This window comes from Epinephelus fuscoguttatus, linkage group LG3 (assembly GCF_011397635.1).
Source record: "Epinephelus fuscoguttatus linkage group LG3, E.fuscoguttatus.final_Chr_v1".
NCBI lineage: Eukaryota > Metazoa > Chordata > Actinopteri > Perciformes > Serranidae > Epinephelus > Epinephelus fuscoguttatus.
The window spans coordinates 26,455,549-26,475,606 of NC_064754.1; the positions used below are offsets into that span (position 1 = coordinate 26,455,549).

The 20,058-nt window shown below is 40.1% G+C and overlaps 2 protein-coding genes across 2 annotated transcripts in view; one reads left to right on the forward strand and one right to left on the reverse strand.

Annotated features, from left to right (window-relative positions):
- Positions 1 to 10,995, forward strand: part of slc5a10 (solute carrier family 5 member 10) — a 28,387-nt gene extending 17,392 nt beyond the window's left edge. The window contains exons 10-15 of the mRNA XM_049571213.1: positions 1,454 to 1,561; positions 1,657 to 1,807; positions 1,941 to 2,109; positions 6,333 to 6,548; positions 8,625 to 8,718; positions 8,898 to 10,995. Of these exons, the coding sequence (XP_049427170.1) occupies positions 1,454 to 1,561; positions 1,657 to 1,807; positions 1,941 to 2,109; positions 6,333 to 6,548; positions 8,625 to 8,718; positions 8,898 to 9,091 (932 nt within the window). The 3' untranslated portion in view covers positions 9,092 to 10,995. The remainder of the gene's footprint in view (positions 1 to 1,453; positions 1,562 to 1,656; positions 1,808 to 1,940; positions 2,110 to 6,332; positions 6,549 to 8,624; positions 8,719 to 8,897) is intronic.
- Positions 10,996 to 11,111: 116 nt separating this feature from the next.
- On the reverse strand, positions 11,112 to 19,374 carry LOC125885705 (GRB2-related adapter protein-like). Its single transcript, XM_049571425.1, has 5 exons — positions 19,171 to 19,374; positions 18,978 to 19,075; positions 18,417 to 18,536; positions 13,829 to 14,141; positions 11,112 to 13,739 (listed from the first exon to the last, which is right to left on the reverse strand). The coding sequence occupies exons 1-5, from the start codon at positions 19,246 to 19,248 to the stop codon at positions 13,560 to 13,562; spliced, it is 789 nt and encodes a 262-aa protein (XP_049427382.1). The 5' UTR covers positions 19,249 to 19,374; the 3' UTR covers positions 11,112 to 13,559.
- Between the last annotated feature and the right edge of the window lie 684 nt (positions 19,375 to 20,058).

The following is a 20,058-nucleotide window of genomic DNA, read 5'->3' on the forward strand; positions in this document are numbered from 1 at the left end:
CATGGATGTCTGGATCAGGGTTAATAGGATAAAAGTGAGGTCAGGTTTAGGGTTGCATAGATAGAGGTGCACCAAACACACAGGTGAACCTTGAGTCTAATTTATCACCTAACAAACAGGTAAACGATTTAAGAAATATAGCTAACTAAATTTAAAATTATTAACATCTTTTGACAGAGCATTACTGATGAATATTTGTGTTTCTAAATCTGATGTCCCATGCAAAATGTGTGTTATTGTGTTACAGAGCAGGGTGTGTTTCATTTAAGTGTTCATAGTTGTGCACACCTGCATGGGGATTTTATACATGCACATATTAACTCACTGTGCTACAAGAAGGGGTGAAGTTACTAATGTAACCACAGTTACTGCACACATGATATTTTTGGGTTGTTTTTATTACTTAAGTAACTGTGTTATTTATTAATGGGTACATTCTTTATATTCAAGTAGTAATCCAGAACTCTGCTGCTCGGCTACTTCACCTCCATTCTCCATAAGCTCCACTGGCTCCCCATCCCCCAGAAAATCCACTTCAAAATCCTCCTCATAACACACAAAGCCCTCAATAACCAGGCACCACCGTACCTGTCTGAGCTCCTCCATCATCACACTCCCACCCACACATTTCGCTCTGCCAATGCCAACCTCCTATCCCCACCTCACCTGAACGAAGCACAAATCCTTGGGGGGACAGAGACTTCTCCATCGCTGCTCCCACCCTCTGGAACTCTCTCCCCAAACCCATCTGAGACTCCCCCTCTCTCTCCATATTCAAAAAATCATGACTCACAACTCACCTGTTCAACACTGCTTACAATCACTGACTTTTTGTTTTGTTTTGTCCCTGAATTTGTAAAGCGTCTTTGAGTGCCTTGAAAAGTGCTATATAAGTATAATGTATTAGTAGTTGTAGTAGTAGTAGTAGTAGTAGTAGTAGTAATAGATTCAGCATTAAGTTGCTGGTAAATTATTACGTCATTGTCATTTATAGTTCTTTTTTTTTTTTGTTTCATTTCTATTTTTGCGTGTGGTGTTTAAGCGGAGTCAGTGTGTTCCCTTGGTTCTGAGCTGATTGGTTCCTACTCGCCCTTGTTGTGAAGTCACTGTACCCATTAGCTGGGATGTGTTAGTACTGTCTTACCATGTTGGTAATAATTAAACGAAGAGGAAGAAACAAATGTTGTAGCCTGCTTACTCCCCACAGCCTGGAAGAACTGGGGAACACCAATAATCAAAAAAAAGAGGGTTACAGTAATGACTGTAACTCCAGTGGGATTTTGCCTTATTATATTTGCTACCTTTTTGGAGGGATATGTTGTCATTTCCTTCATCATAATCAAAATCATTCAGCACAAATTTGGTCATCTGTTGCATGATAGAATTAAAGCACAAATTCTGCATGAGTATTTTCCGGTCTTGTGTGCGAATGACCTGTGTCTCCATATTTCAGACTCTGTAGGATGTGTGGATCCAGAAGAGTGTGTGCGAGTGTGTGGAGCCGAGGTGGGATGCTCCAACATCGCCTTTCCCAAACTGGTCATTGAACTCATGCCCAGTGGTGAGAATACTGTTATGTGTTAACTGCTTTGATAAGCTTTTTGTGTGTCTTTTTTTAATCTGCGTGCATGAGTTCATCTGTATGTTGTATTACAGGCTTGCGTGGACTTATGATAGCAGTGATGATGGCTGCTCTGATGTCATCGTTGACCTCCATCTTTAACAGCAGCTCCACACTCTTCACCATGGACATATGGAAGAAGCATCGCCCCCGGGCCTCGGAGAGGGAGCTGCTACTGGTAGGCAGGTATGACGCTCACAGATGGATGGTCTGTGGTCAGAAAACATCTGATCATGCTGTGGTGTGGAAGGAGAACTTTTTATTCCGGGATCAATTAAGAAAAGAGAAGCTTAAAGTCAAAGAGATGTGTTTGTTTCAGGATTGTGACTGTGATCTTGGTGGTAGTGAGTGTGGTGTGGATCCCCATCCTGCAGTCGGCCAACAGTGGCCAGCTGTATGTTTACATCCAGTCAGTGACGAGCTACCTCGCTCCACCCGTCACTGCTGTCTTCACCCTGGCAGTCTTCTGGAAGAGGACCAACGAGCAGGTAACATGCACACACAAGCTTTTAAATTAATCTATGAATAGTTTTGCCTGTAAAATATTAAAAACTACATCCACTAAAAGTTCCCACAGTTCAATGGGATGTCTTGGAATTGCTTATTTTGTGTAATCAACTGTCCAAAACCATTTTTTTTCTCGAATTTACACTGATATGACAAAGGACAAGGCAGTAATTCTTCATATTTGTGAGACTGGGACCAGATAAAGTTGGCATTTTTGCTTTGATAGATGTCTTAACAACATCAACAGAATTTGACAATCAATTTTCTTCTGTAGAGTAATCCATTAGTCGACTAATCATTACAACACTGATTACAAGTACACCTGTAAAATTAAAGAGTTAAATGTAACTTAAAGAACACTTTTGGGAGTCTTGCCATGTTACAAATATAACCAAACTTAATTCACAATGTACTCCGTTCTGGACACCACACTACTCACCAGAATGTAATGAGCTTTGAGGTTTCCCTGCACTGTTTGTCCCTTCTCCCACACTGTACTGCTGTACAGTTTTATGAGCCTCACATGAGCTCCAGCTGCCAACATGTTTCACTGCTCGGTGTGGAGCGCACATGAAGGTTTTTGTGTTCCTCGCTCATTTCATGAAGTGCATTGTTTATTATTTCCTCAGTGGGAACCAGCAGGATCGTGCTGCTCCTTCACTTTAATAATTGAAAGTGTTCCTGGCTGATAACAGAGTGCAAGTGAGGGAAGGTGTGATGATTAGAAGATAAAGATTAGCAGAGGGAGGTAAAGGAGATAACAGCAACAATGTGTGTCAGCCGAGAACAACACACATGCTGAAACATTTTTCGATTGCAGGTAAAGAACAGTCCACTGGATAGTCAGGATTGGATCTGTGTTTGAACAGAGCACGTCCTGGGTGTGTCTGCTCTCTGTGGACATGCTGTTTAACCTCTTTAATAAAAAGGAATCTTTCAGGTTTTTCAGGGTGAAAGGATTCCCTCTTTATTGTGATGTAGAAACCACCTTTTTTTCCAACTCTGAATGAAGCTACATAAATACTACTTTCGTTTACTTTCATGACAAAGTGTTTACAATAAAGTGGCCTGGGGTAACATTACATCATGGGTTGGCAACACCCAGCAAACACTGAGTTGGTGATTTGCCTGTTGAACAAACAGGTGCGAACAAACAACAGTTTTTTACTTGCTGCTATATGGATGGCAACGTCAGTCTATCAGTTGGTTGGTCTACCACTTTGGTCCTAACTAAAATATCTCAACAAATATTTTCTCGATTGCCAAGAAATTTTGTGCAGACTTTAATGTTCCCCCGAGGATAAATTCTACTGACTTCAGTGATCCTCTGACTTTTCCTCTAGTGCCACCAGGAGGTCTGTTTTTTACCAAATACATGCATAGCATAGTCATAACTGTAATTTGTGTAATGTGCTAATTAGCAAATATTAGCATGTTAGCACACTAAGCTAAGATGCTGAGCACAGAAAACATTAAAATTAGCATAAGCATGTTAGCTCAGAGCACTACTGTACAGTACAGTCTGACAGAGCAGCTGGCACAGCTGTAGCCCAGGGGTTGGCAACCTTTACTATTAAAAGAGACAAATTTGGCCAAAAACAAACAAGCAAAAGCTTTAGTAGCTGTCTGGAGCCACAAAAGATATTTGGGCCTCATAATGAAGGTAACAGGCAATTAAGTCTAAATTAGCCTATCAATATTTCTAATAGATCTAGGCTAAATGAACATTCATTAATATGTTTTACCATGGGTTGGCTACTCTGCAGTCAATTATTTATGATCATTTGGTTCTAAAATTTTGTAGCATTAAAGCAAATTAATCTGTCCATGCACTATTATATTCTCTATTTTCCTTCCTTAAATTTGGTATCCATTGTCAGTCTACCTAGGGAGAGACTAGCAAACGCTATTGAGGTTCAAGCAAAAATTCGAGGAGAAGGCACCAGGACGTAAATTTGTGGTGCACATTTTAGTTCACAGAATGTTTTTCTCGTTCAGTGTGTAGACTGTACATTATACAACTGGAGAATTTAGACTTACTTTAGGCCTACTACTGTAGATATTAACATTGGTCATGGACTTTCCACATCCACATACAACATGCAAGGTACCCTTGGTGATTTGGCGCTGTTCAACTATAACGGCAACTGGTCGCGTATCATGACGACGTTAAAAGACGCCTTTTTTTTTTGGTTTCTGATACTGCATATCACTGCACCAGCGCCGGATTTCGACGAATTCAGAGTGAGACCAGGCTCTACTGTTATTGGTTAGTTAGTAAGTTATCCAAATGCCTCAAAGCTTCAAAGTTTTAATCATCGCCGTGTTAATCAACATCAAATCAGTATTCAAGTGCTTTGTTGTTTTGTATCTGGGTTTTTTTCCACCAGTAAACTAGTGGAGGAAATTGAAAGCAATTGTCAGACAAGACTGGGGCCGGTGTCCTCAGTACAGTCATTGACCCTTACTTGAAGCTGTTAAATTGGCTGTCTGACGAGGAAAAGGAACAGGTGACAGGAAATGCAGACTGTTATCTGTGTCTAGCTGTTGTTTTGCATCTAATGATGTGGCCTGACCTGTGGGGTTCAGAGTTATTAACATGTTGCAGAAACATTGCGTGCAATAGCCCACCTTCCACATCTCTTCCTTGTGTCTATCACTCTCTTTGTCACACACACTCAGTGGCACTAAGTCCAGCCAAATTAGGTTTGGGTTTCGGTGGTCATGCCATGTACCGTTGATGGTTTGTATATTTGCTAGTAATTATGACTGAAGCTTTGAAGCCCCAACAATGGTATTTGTCATAGCCACAGGGAGCTGAAGAGGACTAAAGACCTACATGCAGCCCTGGAACTACAGGATGCCTAGCCCTGCTTTAGCTTCTTACACCCTGTTTCAACAACACAACAACACATTAAAATATTGTCACTAGTATGCAGTTGAAACCCTTATGCTAAAAAACTTCCATATTCATACCAACTTGAGCACAGTTTAATTCTGTATTAATTCCCTGTATTCTGTATTCCCACGGCCATCACCACCCTGAACAGTTTGAAATAACAATCGAAGTCCCATCCAGATACACTGCTTTGTCCTATATCTTGTATAATGTCTATTGTGTTTTGTGTGTCCTTGTCTATTTTATTTCGGAGCTTGCCAAAGACAAATTTCTGTTACTTGTTATGTCTTGACATCTGCAAAGATCACACCCATGCTTACAGTAGGGCGTATTAAGTGTCACCGCCATTTATTTCTTTTGATCTGGTACCATTTCATTTTTATACCTCTACAGCAAGTTATTGAAAAGGGTCAATAGCTCTGTTACATAAAAGTCATGAGCTTTTTATTTGTTCATATAAACACAGCGAGCATATCGCTGTGAGAATCTTAATGGTGTTGACTCATGGGGTCAAAGGGCACACATTACCACACAGGATGTGACACAGGCTGAGACACAGGCTGACTAGTTCAACACTGTAGAGAGCAAACAATGCAGATCTATTTAAACGGGAACATGACGGCTGTAGCCTTTGAACCAGCGAGGCAAATGTAACTCATAAAAATGCAGATTAACCCTGTAATTAGTGTCATTATATCTCGCATGTGGTGTCTTTGGATTTACTCACTCCCTTTGTAGTAATCCTAGAAGTGTACATTTTATGATTTGACTCCAAAACAATACACAGAGAGAGGCCTGTGTGTGACGTTTTAAGGTTTATGTGAACTAAAACCGGAAAAACAGACCTTTCCACATCAGTTGGCTACATGACAATAATAATAACTGTTAAATTAAATGGGTTTTTTTTGTGGTACTCTCACATCAGAAAGAGAGAGACACAAATCAAAGAAAGAACTGTTTGGATTATAGAGTGTAAGGAATAAAAGAGGAAAGACAGAGTATGATAAAAAGTAAAGTAGAGGTACAGATGTTTGCTTTGCGTGCTGCAACAAGGTGATTATTTTCATGTGTGTTGATTCAAACCACACAGATCACATTCTTTTCTGAAGGCTGACTTTTGTGTCACAGCACGTGTGTATACTTAAGTGACACGATGATGACAGATTATCATGGTGGGAAAGTGAGAGTTTAATGAGCCTGAACACACCCAACATACTGATGCCTTCAGCAGCAGGAAATTCAGCATATTAAATCACGAATGCCTCGTGTAATGAAATCTGTTTGAATGTGTGCTTGTATCTTCAGGGTGCATTCTGGGGCCTGATGGTGGGTTTGGTGGTGGGTGTGTGTAGGATGGTGGTGGAGTTTGCCTTCCCGCCTCCCAGATGTGGTGTCGTGGACTCGGCGCCTACAGTCCTGCGTAATGTCCACTACCTCCATTTCGCCATTCTGCTCTGTGGGCTCACTGCTATTGTGGTTACTATAGTATCGCTGCTCACACCACCACCCAACCACGAACAGGTGTGTACACACAGATACAGTAAATAACAGAAGTATTTGGGAAGTAATGCGTACGTCAGTATTTTGCTGTTGGTACACCTGTAATTTTATCTGCTAAAGGGTTTAACTGGAGGTAAAGGCACAGATTAAAGCTGGAGGTTGGCCTCCATGTTACAAGACAATCAAAGAGGACATGCCTGTCTAAATCCAAAAGATCAACAGTCGACCAAAGAGCAAAATCTTACAGTACAGAAGACGTACTGTTGCACACAATAGCAAGACATACAAAATTAATCATATTTAAAGCCTGTGACACATTTGTCACATCTGACATCACTCTGAACTCAAAATGCAAACAACAGCCTTTCTGATTAAATACCCTGTTTCAAGAGAATTAGTCAAAACTAGAAAACAGGGAGCGGACTTGTTTAACTTTCCCCGTATAGTGCACAGACACCACACTGTCATCCATAACCTCTCTACGTAAGCAGATTATGAGACAAGAGCCCCCAGGCCAAGACATGCAGATGGCCTCATCATCTCTCCAACATACTGTAGGAGTAAGAGACACAGACATTTGTGTTTACCCTCTTTTTGTTGTTATTTTGTGTCTCATTGTAGTCATTTCACATCTCTCTGTGTCTCTTTGTGTTCACTTTAAGTCTCTTTGTAGTTGTTTTGCATCTCTTTGTGGTCCCTTTGTGTCTCCTTGCAGTGTTTTGTGTCTCTTTGTGGTCATTTTGTGTCTCTGTGGTCATTTTGTGTCTGTTTGTGGGCATTTTGTGTCTCTTTGTGGTCCCTTTGTGTCCCTTTGCAGTGTTTTGTGTCTCTATGTGGTCATTTTGTGTCTCTTTGTGGTCCCTTTGTGTCCCTTTGCAGTGTTTTGTGTCTCTTTGTGGTCATTTTGTGTCATTTTGTGTCTCTGTGTGGTCTTTTTGTGTCTCTGTGGTCATGTAGTGTCACTTCGTGGTCATTTTGTGTCTCTTTGTGGGCATTTTGTGTCTCTGTGGTCATTTTGTGTCTCTTTGCAGTGTTTTGTGTCTCTTTGTGGCCATTTTGTGTCTCTCTGCGGTCATTTTGTGTCTCTGTGGTCATTTTGTGTCTCTTTGTGGTCATTTTGTGTCTCTTTGCAGTGTTTTGTGTCTCTTTGTGGTCTTTTGTGTCTCATTGTGCTGTTTGTGTTTCTTTGTAGTCTTCTTGTCTCTGTGTGGTCTTTTTGTGTCTCTTTGCAATGTTTTGTGTCTCTTTGTAGTCTTTTTGTGTCTCATTGTGCTGTTTGTGTTTCTTTGTAGTCTTCTTGTCTCTGTGTGGTCTTTTTGTGTCTCTATGGTGTTTTGTGTCCATTTGTGGTCATTTTGTGTCTCTTTGTGAACTTTTTGTGTTTCTTTGTGGTGTTTGTGTCTCTTTGTGATTGTTTTGCCTACTTCCTGTTGTTTGTGTTGTTTTTGCGAGTCTCCTTGCAGCTGTTTTGCATCTTTGTAGTTGTTTTGTGTTCTTTGTGGTCTTTTTGTATCTCTTTCTGGTCAGTCTCTTTGAGTATCATGTTGCAGGTGAAGGTCAGTGACACTTTGGGTTTGAATAAATACTGTGAATCATTAATGACGTAGTTCAGCACTATGGGAAATACTCTTATTTGATCTACTGCCAAGAGTTAGAAGAAGAGATTGATGCCAGTCTCATGTCTGTCTCTTAAATATGAAGGTACAGCCAGCAGCCGGTTAGCTTGGTTTAGCATTACGACTGGAAATACAAGGAAACAGCGAGCCTGGCTCTGTCCAAGTGTAACAAAATCCACTGAACAGCACTTCTGAAGCTAAATAATTAACATGTTATGTCTTGGTGTTGGGCTGTTTCCCCCTGATTGCAGACTTTGTGCTAAGCTAAGCTAAAAGCTGCTAGCTCCAGCTATAAATCTTAACCATACAGACATGAGAGTGGTGTTGACCTCCTCATCTGACTCTCTGTTGAACTCCTCCTTTACGTCAGTATGTTGTCAACATGAATACATATTCAGCCTCTACATATAGGTTATATTTGTGCCAATATGTAATTGCTTATCAATAACATTTGTTATATTTCCATGTCCTTCTCTCCCAGGTGTGTAACCTGACCTGGTGGACTCTGACTGAAGAGCCACCGAGAGATATTCCTCTACAGAAAGTGTCCTCTGTCAGCCACCGTAGCTCCCAGAGTAAGGGTCTGAATATTCTCACTTCTGGAATAAAACCAGCCATCATGTGATAAACAGTCATCTACACACACACATACACGCACGCACATGCACACATGCAAACACGCACACACACATGCTGCTGTAGTTATGTGTGAGTAACTTCCTGTCTGCTTTGTGTGTTTGTGTGTGTGCATCAGGCTCTGAGCCAACACGGAGGGTGACATGCGGTCAGGGGACAGGACTGTGTATCTCAGCAGCAAGGCGGTCAGAAGAGATTCCAGCTCCCCGAGCTCAAAGCGTCAGAGAGAGCGTGTTCTGGTCCAGGTTCTGCTGTGCCAACGCGCTCCTGGTGGTCAGCATTAACATTTTCCTCTATGCCTACTTTGCCTGAGTAAAGAAACAGATTTAACATCCTGTCTCACCCTTCTGCTGAACTCCTGCCAATCTCACTGACATGAATTCCAGATCCAAGAAGGTGGGGGAAATAAACTGTGATTTTTGGACTGGTTTTACATGAATCCTGCTAATGTAGCTTCAGGGGCCGTTAAAAAAACACATTTAAAACCAGAAAACACAGAGCGATCACATACCTCTAACCACAAACCTCTAAATGTGTTATTTAAAGAAAAAAGTCAATGTTGAGTTTTTTAATCTGCATCTGGATCTACATTCATATCAAATTACACATGATGATAGATAATTATTGGGTACACATAGCAGAGATTTTGTTGTTTTGAACTGTTTAAAAACCTCCATCTCACAATGGCTTAAAATCCTGAGCAGCTCAGACTGAGCTCAGTGTTGTCTTTTAAAATCATTTCATTAGACACACAGTATATCTACAGATGTTATAATTACATTACATTGTTACAACTGGCCCACTTGAGGCTGTTGGTTTGTTCATAAAACCTTTCCGCCCTCTTCGATGTAGCCTAGTTTTAAAGTTTCAGAAGGGTATTGTACAAATATACAATGAAGCTTGTGGCTTGTAACAAGCTAACATGAATGTGCCGTTAATGCTAGGTAAATATGACATCTAAATAGAAGAGCATCACACGTCATTTTAGATCTAAAGCTTATAAAATATATGGTGAGATGATATAGTCAATCTATGTAGTTTAGGTTGTGTGTTTCTTCCATAGTTCCCTTTGAGTCTGTATGCTTAATGGTAATTCATTAGTCGTGTTTATGTCCTGATGTTTGTCAAGAAAGGTTTTGTGAACCTTCAGTTATTGTTGTAGAGTTCTGTCATGCTATTTAGGTTGTTTATGAATATATATAAATCAGAATTTCTCAACCTTCTCTGGTCCCCAAATTCAAATTGAAATATGACATGTTTGTCTTTTGTAATCAAGAGTGCAGTTGGAAAATCCAAAACATGTGGAAATAATGAGAGGTTTTACATTTATTTTTTATTATTTTAGATTTATCAGACAGAGTATCAGAGCTGAAAATATTGTTTATGACCCCTTTTTGCTTGACAACAGACTCCCATAAGGGACATTCACCAGAGGAGACTGTTATAATTTGTTGATGTGCATTTGATTTATTTTTTGGGTTAAATTCATTAAGAACTACTGAGAAGTGAAGATTGTTGGATGTGAAGAACCTCATGTCAGTCAGAAGACAAAATATCTGGACAATTTGTCCGTCAAATGTTTTTTTTTTTTTTCTTGTAATATCTCAAATAAATGTAAAGATTTGTGCATCAAAGCTACAAGTGTTTGTCCACACAGTACTTATAACCAGATAATATAACTCTTTATTGCCTTCTGTAAAGTTTACTTACATTTACTACAGAGGTGAAGAGGCAAAGATAAAATGGTTAGATAAAACAAAGGGAAAAATTTCACTTTTGATTTATGTTTTCAATAAAGGCTATTGGTTGAAGGAGGACATTAGGGCTCAAGGGATGTATTCTGTTAATAATGATATAAGGTATACAAAAGTGATAAATCCTGAAATGTCAGTGGTGAGAGACAGCAAATATCTGGCATTTCTGCTTCATTGTTGAACTGATTTAAATGATTAAAGCCACAGAAAACTTGGTAAAGAGTACTGCACCAATGTAGCATTACGCTCCTATAACACTGTCAGAGTGTGACATTAGAACAGTGACAGCAATGGGCATAAAATTTGGTATTAAAAAAGGAAACATAGGCACTGAAAAAGTTCCAGCAAAAAATAAAACACAGGCATTAAGAATAATTTAATTTTTTATATTTTTTGCGTTGTAATGTGCAATGACAATGTCAGTCCTCAGATTTTTCAGTCTTTTTTTTACACTTAAAAATATACTAAAGTAAATATATCAAAACAAAATACCATATTTTAATGCTTGTGTTTTATTTTTCAATATTTCAGTTTTCAATGCCACATTTCTTTTCTGATGCCAAACCTAAAGTCCCTGCTGTAGCTCCGTAGAACTCACAATGGCTTGGATTTAGAAAAGATCAAATTTTGCGCAGTAGAAGCAGTAGAACAAGAAGTACTTGACTTTTTTAATTCCACAGATTCTTCTTCCAAGTCAAAACCTGGTAGAAGATATAGTTGTGCTCATGTAGCCTCGAGCCACCAGCCTCTGCCGGAGATAAGGGCAAGTTTTGGAAGTCTGGTGGGATTTTTTTCATTCTCAAACTTCTTCAGGCCCAGTCGAAGCTGACACAAGTGACATCAACTGAGTTAAATTGAAAAAAGGTATTATTTAAAGTTTAACACTCAAAAACTCATCAGGACTGTGTACATGTGGTTTTAATCAGACTTGATTGACAGTGACCAGACAAACAATCAACTGTCATCCAGTTCAAATACTGCTAAATCCTGCTTGGTGCAAGTATGTGACACTAAAACCAGCCCACTTCAAACCAGTGAGAAGTGCCCCGAGAGAAACAGGAAATTATCCAATGGCAGAAAATACTGTTTTCACATAGCTTGTTTTCAGTTAACAACTCAGTCCCAGAATAAATGTTGGCACGTCTACAAACCACAGATATGTCACATCTGAATGTTTCTAATGTTGAATTTGTGCAGTTCATATGAATGGATATGTTGAAACTTCATGTTTCTTTACATTTCAATTTTTAATTTTATGTTGTGACTTTGCTGTGGTTAACGTGTAGTTATGTTCATGCTCAAAACCACTTGGTTAGGGTGAGGATTGGACCATGTTTTGGGTTAAAATATCCAGTTTGCCACAAACAGGGCTGTAAATGGCCCAATGTATCGTAAAAAATACCTGGTTTTGGTTTCACCTAAGCAACCACCCTGTTGACAGAGCACGGTCTCACTCCTAAGACGTCGAAATCTGGCACTTGGACAGTGACTTGTGGTGTCAGAAACCAACGAAAAAGGCATCCTGTAAAGTCAGCATGATACGTGGTTAGTTGCTGGCAGCTGGTGTCAGGGGGAAGTGCGGCGGGACAAGGACAAAAGTTACGGCGGCGAAAGTCTGAGTGGGTGGGAACGGTGGCGGATGGTTCTGACAAACACTGACCTTCACACGAGAGCGTTGCTCGCGTCCCGCAAGATTCCAAAGCCTGTTCTTTTTTCCTAAACCCAACTACGTGTTTTTGTTGCCGAAACCTAACCATGTGTGTTTATTGATGAAGAGAAAAAACATAAATTTGCAAATTTGCATAGTGTGTTTATTTTGAAAAAGACTGAAAATGGGAGTGTATTTGGAAAGAAGAGAACTTAACAAGGTGTCCGAGAACGTCAACAACCAACGAATCAAGGGTACCTTGCACGTTGTTGTGGACATGGAAAGTTCATGACCAAAACGTCAACATATGACGAGGTCAGTGTGAGAATGTGTTGGACATGAGCTCAACATTTTGTTTCGCTCTCTGTATGACTCTGGACTCAATGTGGCCCCAGGCACTTCCAGTGGCAGTAGTACTTGCCTTGACAGAAAATGCCTTCAGCCGATGAACATGACAAATCACCGGGAGCATCTTCTTCATCACCAGTGGAGCCAGTTGATAAATCAAGTTTTTGACGAGTCCAGTCAGAAGAACGGAAAGAAAAACGTCTTTCCCTCAGAGAAACTTCAAGTGCATACTCTTGTTCTTGTTTAATTGTTGTTATCAACTCTATGTCTGCAATGACATCACTTATTGCTGTGTTTACTCTACTAATATTAGAGTTAGGCTTGTAGCACCTGGAGCCGCCATTACTGCGACGGCCTGCATTTTATATCATCAACTACAACGCAATCCCTGATTGACTGCTTATGTTGTCAACTACAGTGTGGAGCCTGATTGGCCCCAGTTTGATTTTAACTTCTGGAAAGTGTTTAGGGCGGCCCGGAGTCCAGACTGAAACAGAGGGTGAAACAGAATGTTGAGCTCACGTCATCAGGATGGTCTCACCAGGCTACAGTTTGGTCCCCACAGATGGCCGAAAATGTTCCAACGTCTCATTAGAATACTGGATTTTGTCACTGCAAACTTGACTGTATATGTCTTGACATCTCATTAGAAATATATAGTCTTGTTGTCTGTTGGTCTGCTGCTTGGCAGCCATCTTGCCTAGGTGTCAAACTATCCCATCCCCTCCTTCCCCTGATGGAAACTCGGCTCATATACGTGTTATCTGAACTACGTCACTTTTGAAATGTTGATATGATGTGTATGAAAGACGTATTGTATCCATGGTTTGCAGAAACATACAATGCCAATATTTTATTCTGGCGACTGGGCTGCAGTTAATTTAGCTGTTTATTGTCATATAGTTGTTAATAGTCGATGGACTTATTGATTGTTGGTCTAATTGTTTCATCAGAAGTTGGATCATTGGATAAGAGAGGTGAGTCACGACAGCTCCACAGATAAGTGTCAGTGATACAGTTTGATATGGTGTCAGTGGTACAGCGGCTGGACGTATTCTGCCGGAAAGATTCCAACTCGCCCTCGACAGCGGCCCCTCCAGGTCAGAGAGCTCGAGCAGTCCAGCAGGTCGATGATGTCACCACGCAGGAAGTGGAGGTGGGCGGTCTGAGGAGGGGTGTAGTCGCAGAGGGCGTGAGCCAGGCGAGGTCTCTACACAAAGACATGAGTAAAGCCATCAGACAAACAGGTGTGTGTGTAATAACAGATGAAGAGTAATGATGCTGCGTGATTCGTCATACCCCCACAGCTGGATCAGGCAGAGGACGCCGCGAGGACTCTCGTTCTGGGTGAGAGGGGTGAGAGTAGAGGCGGGCTGAGGGGAGGGACTCCTGAGAGCTGCTTTTGTACGGGTTGGGGTATGGGTTATGTCCTGAGTAGGACAGCAGGCGAGGGGACGAAGGGGGATCTTTGAGGTAGACCACGTTCTCCACGGCGATGCTGTGAGTTCTATAGAAATCCACCAGCCGGTTGAGGGAGCGAAACGACTCATCCCAGATGCAGTACTGACCGCCCCCCTCCAGCACTCGGAAATGCTCCACCCTCTCACCGTAGCTGTAAGATAAGAGAGGTGAGAAGTGTAAAGGGAGGTATGCACGCTGCTTTATGCTCCGACCTACAGTGTGATGATGTAACGTGTCAGTCTTCATTCCTTCACCTGTGTCTTTGTTCAGGAAGTCATGCAGAGGTGATGTGAGCATACCTGTGTGTGTGTGGGAAATGCATGTGTGGGTGTATCTCTGAAAGCTTCATAGGTGTTTTTCTCACAGGTTATAAATCTCAGATGTCAACACACAAACACACACACACACACAAAAAAACAATCAACAGCTCCGAGCTGTTTTGAAAGGCTTGCAGTTGTTTAGTTAGTAAATATTTGTCTCGCTGATATTGTGCAACTCATTGAGGGGCAATTTTCTTGCAGTAAAACCAACAGACAGAAAATAAATACAATATGATGAATATAAATACAACCCCAATTTATAAAAAGTTGGGTCGCTAAAACGTATATAAAAACAGAACAGAATGATCTGTAAATTCTTTTCAACACACAGTGGGGGAAACAAGTATTTAACAAGTCAGTTGTTTTTTTTTCATTAAACATATTATCGATGCAGCTATTTGGATCAGACTTTTATATTAACCCAATAAAGCTATGCAGATGAAGAATCCACAAAAAAAATATGTGCAATAAAGTGGAATGACACAGGAAAAAAATTCTGAACACGTTACTTGGAGAGGCCTTTGTCTGCAATGCCAGCTTCAAGATGTTTCCTGTATGAAGACACTGACCTCTCACTGTGTTTAGATGGGACTCTGGCCCATTCTTCCACACAGACCCTAAATCTTAAGGATTTTGGGGGGATCTCTTGTGAATATTGGGAAATAAATTTCAGTTTCATAACTACAACAAATATTGAATTCAGCTCGCAAACGCTTACTGAATGTTGTTAAAGGAAAGGTGATGTAACACAGTGGTGAACATGCCTGTTTCTCAACTTTTTGGAAAGTGCTGCAGCCATGAGATTCAGATTGAGTGTATATTTGTAGAAAACAAAAAAGTTTATCAGTTTGAACATTAAATATCTTGCCTTTGTTCTGTATTCATTTGAATTACGGTCAAAAAGGATTTGCAAATCATTGCATTCTGTTTTTATTTACATTTTCTGCAGCGTCCCAACTTTTTAAAAATGGGGTTGTTTATAATAAATGATAACTTTATATTTCAATACACTCTAAAAAATGATTCATGGGGTTGTTGATGGAGCTTAAAATAGAAAGGTTTTCAAGCATGAAAATATGTTACTATATGAAAGTGACAAGTAATTTTAAGAAGTTGGTTGAAATCAAAACCATTTTTGACATTTTTGAGTTGGATGGAAAGTTAGAATGTATTAAAGTAATTTGACCACTAACCATCACCACAACTTCTGGATAAATATTGAGTCAGTTCAACTTAATTAAGCTTTTTGAGATCAAAGCAAATCATGTTGGTTGTATTGAACTAATTGGGTTTGTCGGATTATAAAAGACTCATAGAATTTACTCAATTAGGCCAGAGTTAGAAATAATTTTAAAGGGCAAATCGATCATGTTTAGGATTCGGATTATTGGTTAGACAAAAAAAGGTATGTGAAGATATCACTTTAGTCATTTATTCACCACATACATTCTCATATTTTATAGATTAAGGCTAAATAATCAGTCGATTAAACTGCTTATTTTGTGATTTATCAATTTGTTTTTTAACTCTAAAAAGATACTGAAAAATTCCCCAGAGCCCAAACCAACATCTTCAGATGCCTTATCTTGTCAAACAGATTCTCACAAATGAGAAAATGAAACTGGAGAAAGTTTAGCATTTATGCTTAAAATGTACTTCAGTGGTTAAAAAATTATCAAAATCGTGTCTGATTAATTTTTTGTGAATCAAGTTGCTGATTAATTGTTTCTATTCTATAATACATAAAAAAAAATATGTCTGCAGATGAACAGTTAATGAAAATAATCATTCATTGCAAGCCTAAATAATAAGATAAAATAAAAAATTAAAATTAAAAAATAAATAATAAATAATGATAATGCTACTACTGCTACTACTACCACTACTAATAATAATAATAATGTATAGACATTGGGGGTGTAATATACTTGACAACATACACTATCGTGTATCAGCTGTGATACATATTTCATCATATTCGTATTCAGTTCCAAAAGAAAATAACATGATAGTGTTTTCCACTATAAAAGAGGAGGAGTCATAACGAGCTGTAACTTCAGCCAACACCTTCTACAGTTTGTACATAACATTTTATGTTGTGTTGTTGGTAATTGCTTTTGTGTTGTTTTGTGTCTCTAATTATTTAAGGACAAAAGTTAAATTTAGGCCCATGCTTCACAACACACATGCATAATGCACCTCTGAGTTACATAAGCTTGTTCCTCCCTTACACACCTCAGGATAATCACTTAATGACTCAAAAAGGAGGGCAACACCACTACTGAGGCGTGTCAGCTTAAGAAATGACAGGTTTGGAGGATTTTGTGGTGTTTTAGGTAAAATGATGGATCAGTGCAGTGGTTTCCTGACAACATGAGCTCTCCTCTCTGTCTACAGTCTGCATGTTTCTGCACCAGTTTATTTTTTCCTCACAGTCCAGAGGTGTGCAGTTAGGTTAAATAGGTAATTAGAGACTTTAAATCTATTGCTGTGTCCCAATTCCATACTACATATTAAATATATACAGGATACACTGTACTGCAGGGATACTCAACTTAAGGCCAGAGGGCTGAATCTGGCCCACAATAGAGTGCTGGGTGGCCTGCCGACCATTTTGTAATTTACAGTGAAAATAAAGTGATTAACTTTGGGAATCTTTTAAAACTTTGAATATGAAAGTATGATATATGAAAAGCACTTGCACTGAAAGCTTAAAAAAGAAAACAAACCTTTTTTAAACCAGTTATTTTAACTTTTCTAAGGTGCTCCTTGAGCTGTTTCACCAGCACCAACGATTCATCTGTAAGCAGCTCCTCCATTTCCTCTGTGCATATTTGTGCCGTGGGACAAAAGTGTTCAAAAGCACGCTCAAAAAATCACGTGTGTCTTATGCACACAGACTTTCTTAAGTAAACATTATTTTTCATGTTTTAACACACTACACTCTAATTTGGACCCAAGTAATGTGTGTTCACCCTGTGATAAAAGAAAAAGGAGGCATGGATAATGACTGAACAGTTCAGAGTAAGTTCACCTGTCTTGTACCTCTCAAAATAGAGTGTTGTGTTTGCCATGATGTCATCTACATGAGCTGCAGACGTGATGAGGATTGAAAGAATCTCCTTTAATGAGTCGCTGCAGGTCACAGCCATAAAAACACATCTGCTAGGATCTTATGAACTCTTCTTGAACATGACCACCCTCTGTTGATCGTTCTGAGGACTACACTCGGAGTGAAGTGGTCGAGTGTGTGTGTGCATGAATAAAGCAAACCTCTTATCTGTCAGCCCCTAAAGGCAGACAGATGTTGTGTCTTGAAACATGAAAATGTGCACAGTATGTACATGCGTGTCTGTGGCATGTGTCAATTGCATAATGTACCTGTATTTAATTAAAGACTGAGAGGTGTTACGCAATGCCCCGATTATTGAACACATTCAATTTACCCTCAATGATTAAACAACTCCCACATCACTTTGGTGACCCAAATTACATTTCCTCACACACACACACACACACACACACACACACACACACACACACACACACACACACACACACACTCTTACTGTCTGTGTGGCTGTTCTATTTTTGGTGCAGCTGGTTCTCATATAACATATTTAAATAGACTGACTCTCGCCTCCACCAGTCCTGACACACACTCACAGACACGTGGATGTTGTAACTTGCTAATGTGCTCAATGTGATTGAAAACAAGCATCCGACTGCACAAACAACACAATGAGGAGATGCTGCTGCCTGCCTGTTTCATGCAACACTTCCGGTTGTACAGTAAATGCTGTCAGCAAGGTGTTAAAGTGTCTTTCTGGGATCAGACCCTGGGCCAGATGCTCACCTCTCTGTTTATTAAAGACATAAAAGCATCACAGCAGATTCAACACATGTAAAAATAACCACTGCACCACAGCACAGAAACATTTAGGAGCTTATTAACATCACACTGAGGGAATAGACGACGGAAGAAGGTTGCGTCAGCCTGCAGCTTGAGATCTGTGTCAGCCTTGTCTCTTGTGTTTGTGTGTGTGTGTGTGTGTGTGTGTGTGTGTGTGTGTGTGTGTGTGTGTGTGTGTGGTGCCTTCACTGACCTAACAGAGACAGAAAACTCTCCAGGAGCTGACTCACTCTCCCTCACCAGGAACACTCCGGTGTCCTGCCAGCGCAGGAGCTTTTCAGCCTCGAGTCTTGACACCCGTCCTGCAAACCACCTACGAACACACACAACACACAAGCATGTCAGTTACACATTACAGCATATTCATGTCACTCTTTAGACTGGCATAACAACATTTTTGGATAAAAAATCAGCTCAGTTATGCATCAGTGGTTCCCAACCTGGAGATCAAGACCCCAAAAGGCGCATTATGTTTATTTTTTCCACATTTTTCTCCAGTTTTTGCTTCTTCTCTTGTAAAATAATGAATAATTCCACTTATTCAGGCCTTGAAAATGCAACGTAAAGTCACTTTTTTGTTGAACATGACAATCACAACCTGCACTGAGGGGTCACAAGTACACAAAACGTTTGGGAACTGCTGATGTCAGTGATGGTAGTTAAAACAATCCACATCTATGCTTGCAGGAAATAATGTCAGCTTTCTATCTTACATTAATTTGTTGTTCAAATGTGTGTACAAATAATTTTTTACGGATAAGGAAGGAGTGAAATGTAGTTCTCTGGCACGTAGCCACGCTTCCCCTGGATCTCTGCTGTGACCCAGCAAGAATCATCCTCCATTTCTGTCACCTATAACACACATGTGCAATTATTCTTACTGTGTGAACATGCAGTCTTTCAGATAACTTTCAAAACATCTGAAGGATCAATACACCCACACTTACCTTGATAATGTCCCCTTTCTGGAAACTGATCTCGTCTGGTTCTGATGCTGCGAAAGAGAAAAGAGCCACCGCCTCCATCCTGAACACAAGAGTCGAGTTGGCCACCAAAATAGTTTCACCTCATGAATGAAGAGAGAGAATACAGCTGTGTGATTAGAGCGCGGCAGGACGATGACACCCTATTACAGGATGAGATAATCAGTGTGTGTGTGTGTGTGTGTGTGTGTAGGCGGTTGCTAACATCCTGCTCATTAGTTAATGAGGAGAGTTTTCTCTGCGCGTGTGTCCCTCTTTCCTCCATGTGACTGAGTTGAGAGAGTGTGTGTGAACACGTGGAGGTGGTGACTGCTCCATCTCCATCTCTGATGTCTACACACTTTAAACTCTGGGGTGTTAATGAAGCGTTTCCACGGGATGAAATCAGTGACAGTGGGTGGAAGGCAAGAGAGCAGGGGAGCGAATGAGCATGATGATGACCTCAAGTGTTTATGATGATAACAAGCCTTTGCAAAGGTTAACCAAGAGCCTCCAGCTGACGCACACATGATTTAAATTATGATCTGACATGATAAAAGCGACAGAGGCTACACCACCAAGTGAAAAGGGTGTCAGCTACAGCAGTGTATGTATATAAAAAATGTTTCTCACCAGCTACAGCAATTAAGAAGAGCAGGATTCAGAGATTAAAATTGAATTATGCTTGCAAAAAAGGTTCTTCTTAAGAGTACTGGCAACTAAATGGAAAAAGTCTAATTATAGCACAGGTAAATAATTCAACAGCACAGATTTAGAGGAAGCAGAGGGGGATGTGGTTGCTCATCTGTCAGTAGATGTTGGACCAAATAAATTACACATATTTCACAGATTCATCTGCATATATAATTTACA

What these genes read in the sequence shown, in the direction of transcription:
- LOC125885705 (XM_049571425.1), bottom strand. Translation starts at nt 19,248, where the DNA reads ATGGAGGCGGTGGCTCTTTTCTCTTTCGCAGCATCAGAACCAGACGAG. An exon ending in AGAAAGGGGACATTATCAAG is followed by an intron (nt 19,076 to 19,170) that starts GTAAGTGTGGGT and finishes TGTGTGTTATAG; the next exon opens with GTGACAGAAATGGAGGATGA. An exon ending in TGCCTGATCCAGCTGTGGGG is followed by an intron (nt 13,740 to 13,828) that starts GTATGACGAATC and finishes GTCTTTGTGTAG; the next exon opens with AGACCTCGCCTGGCTCACGC.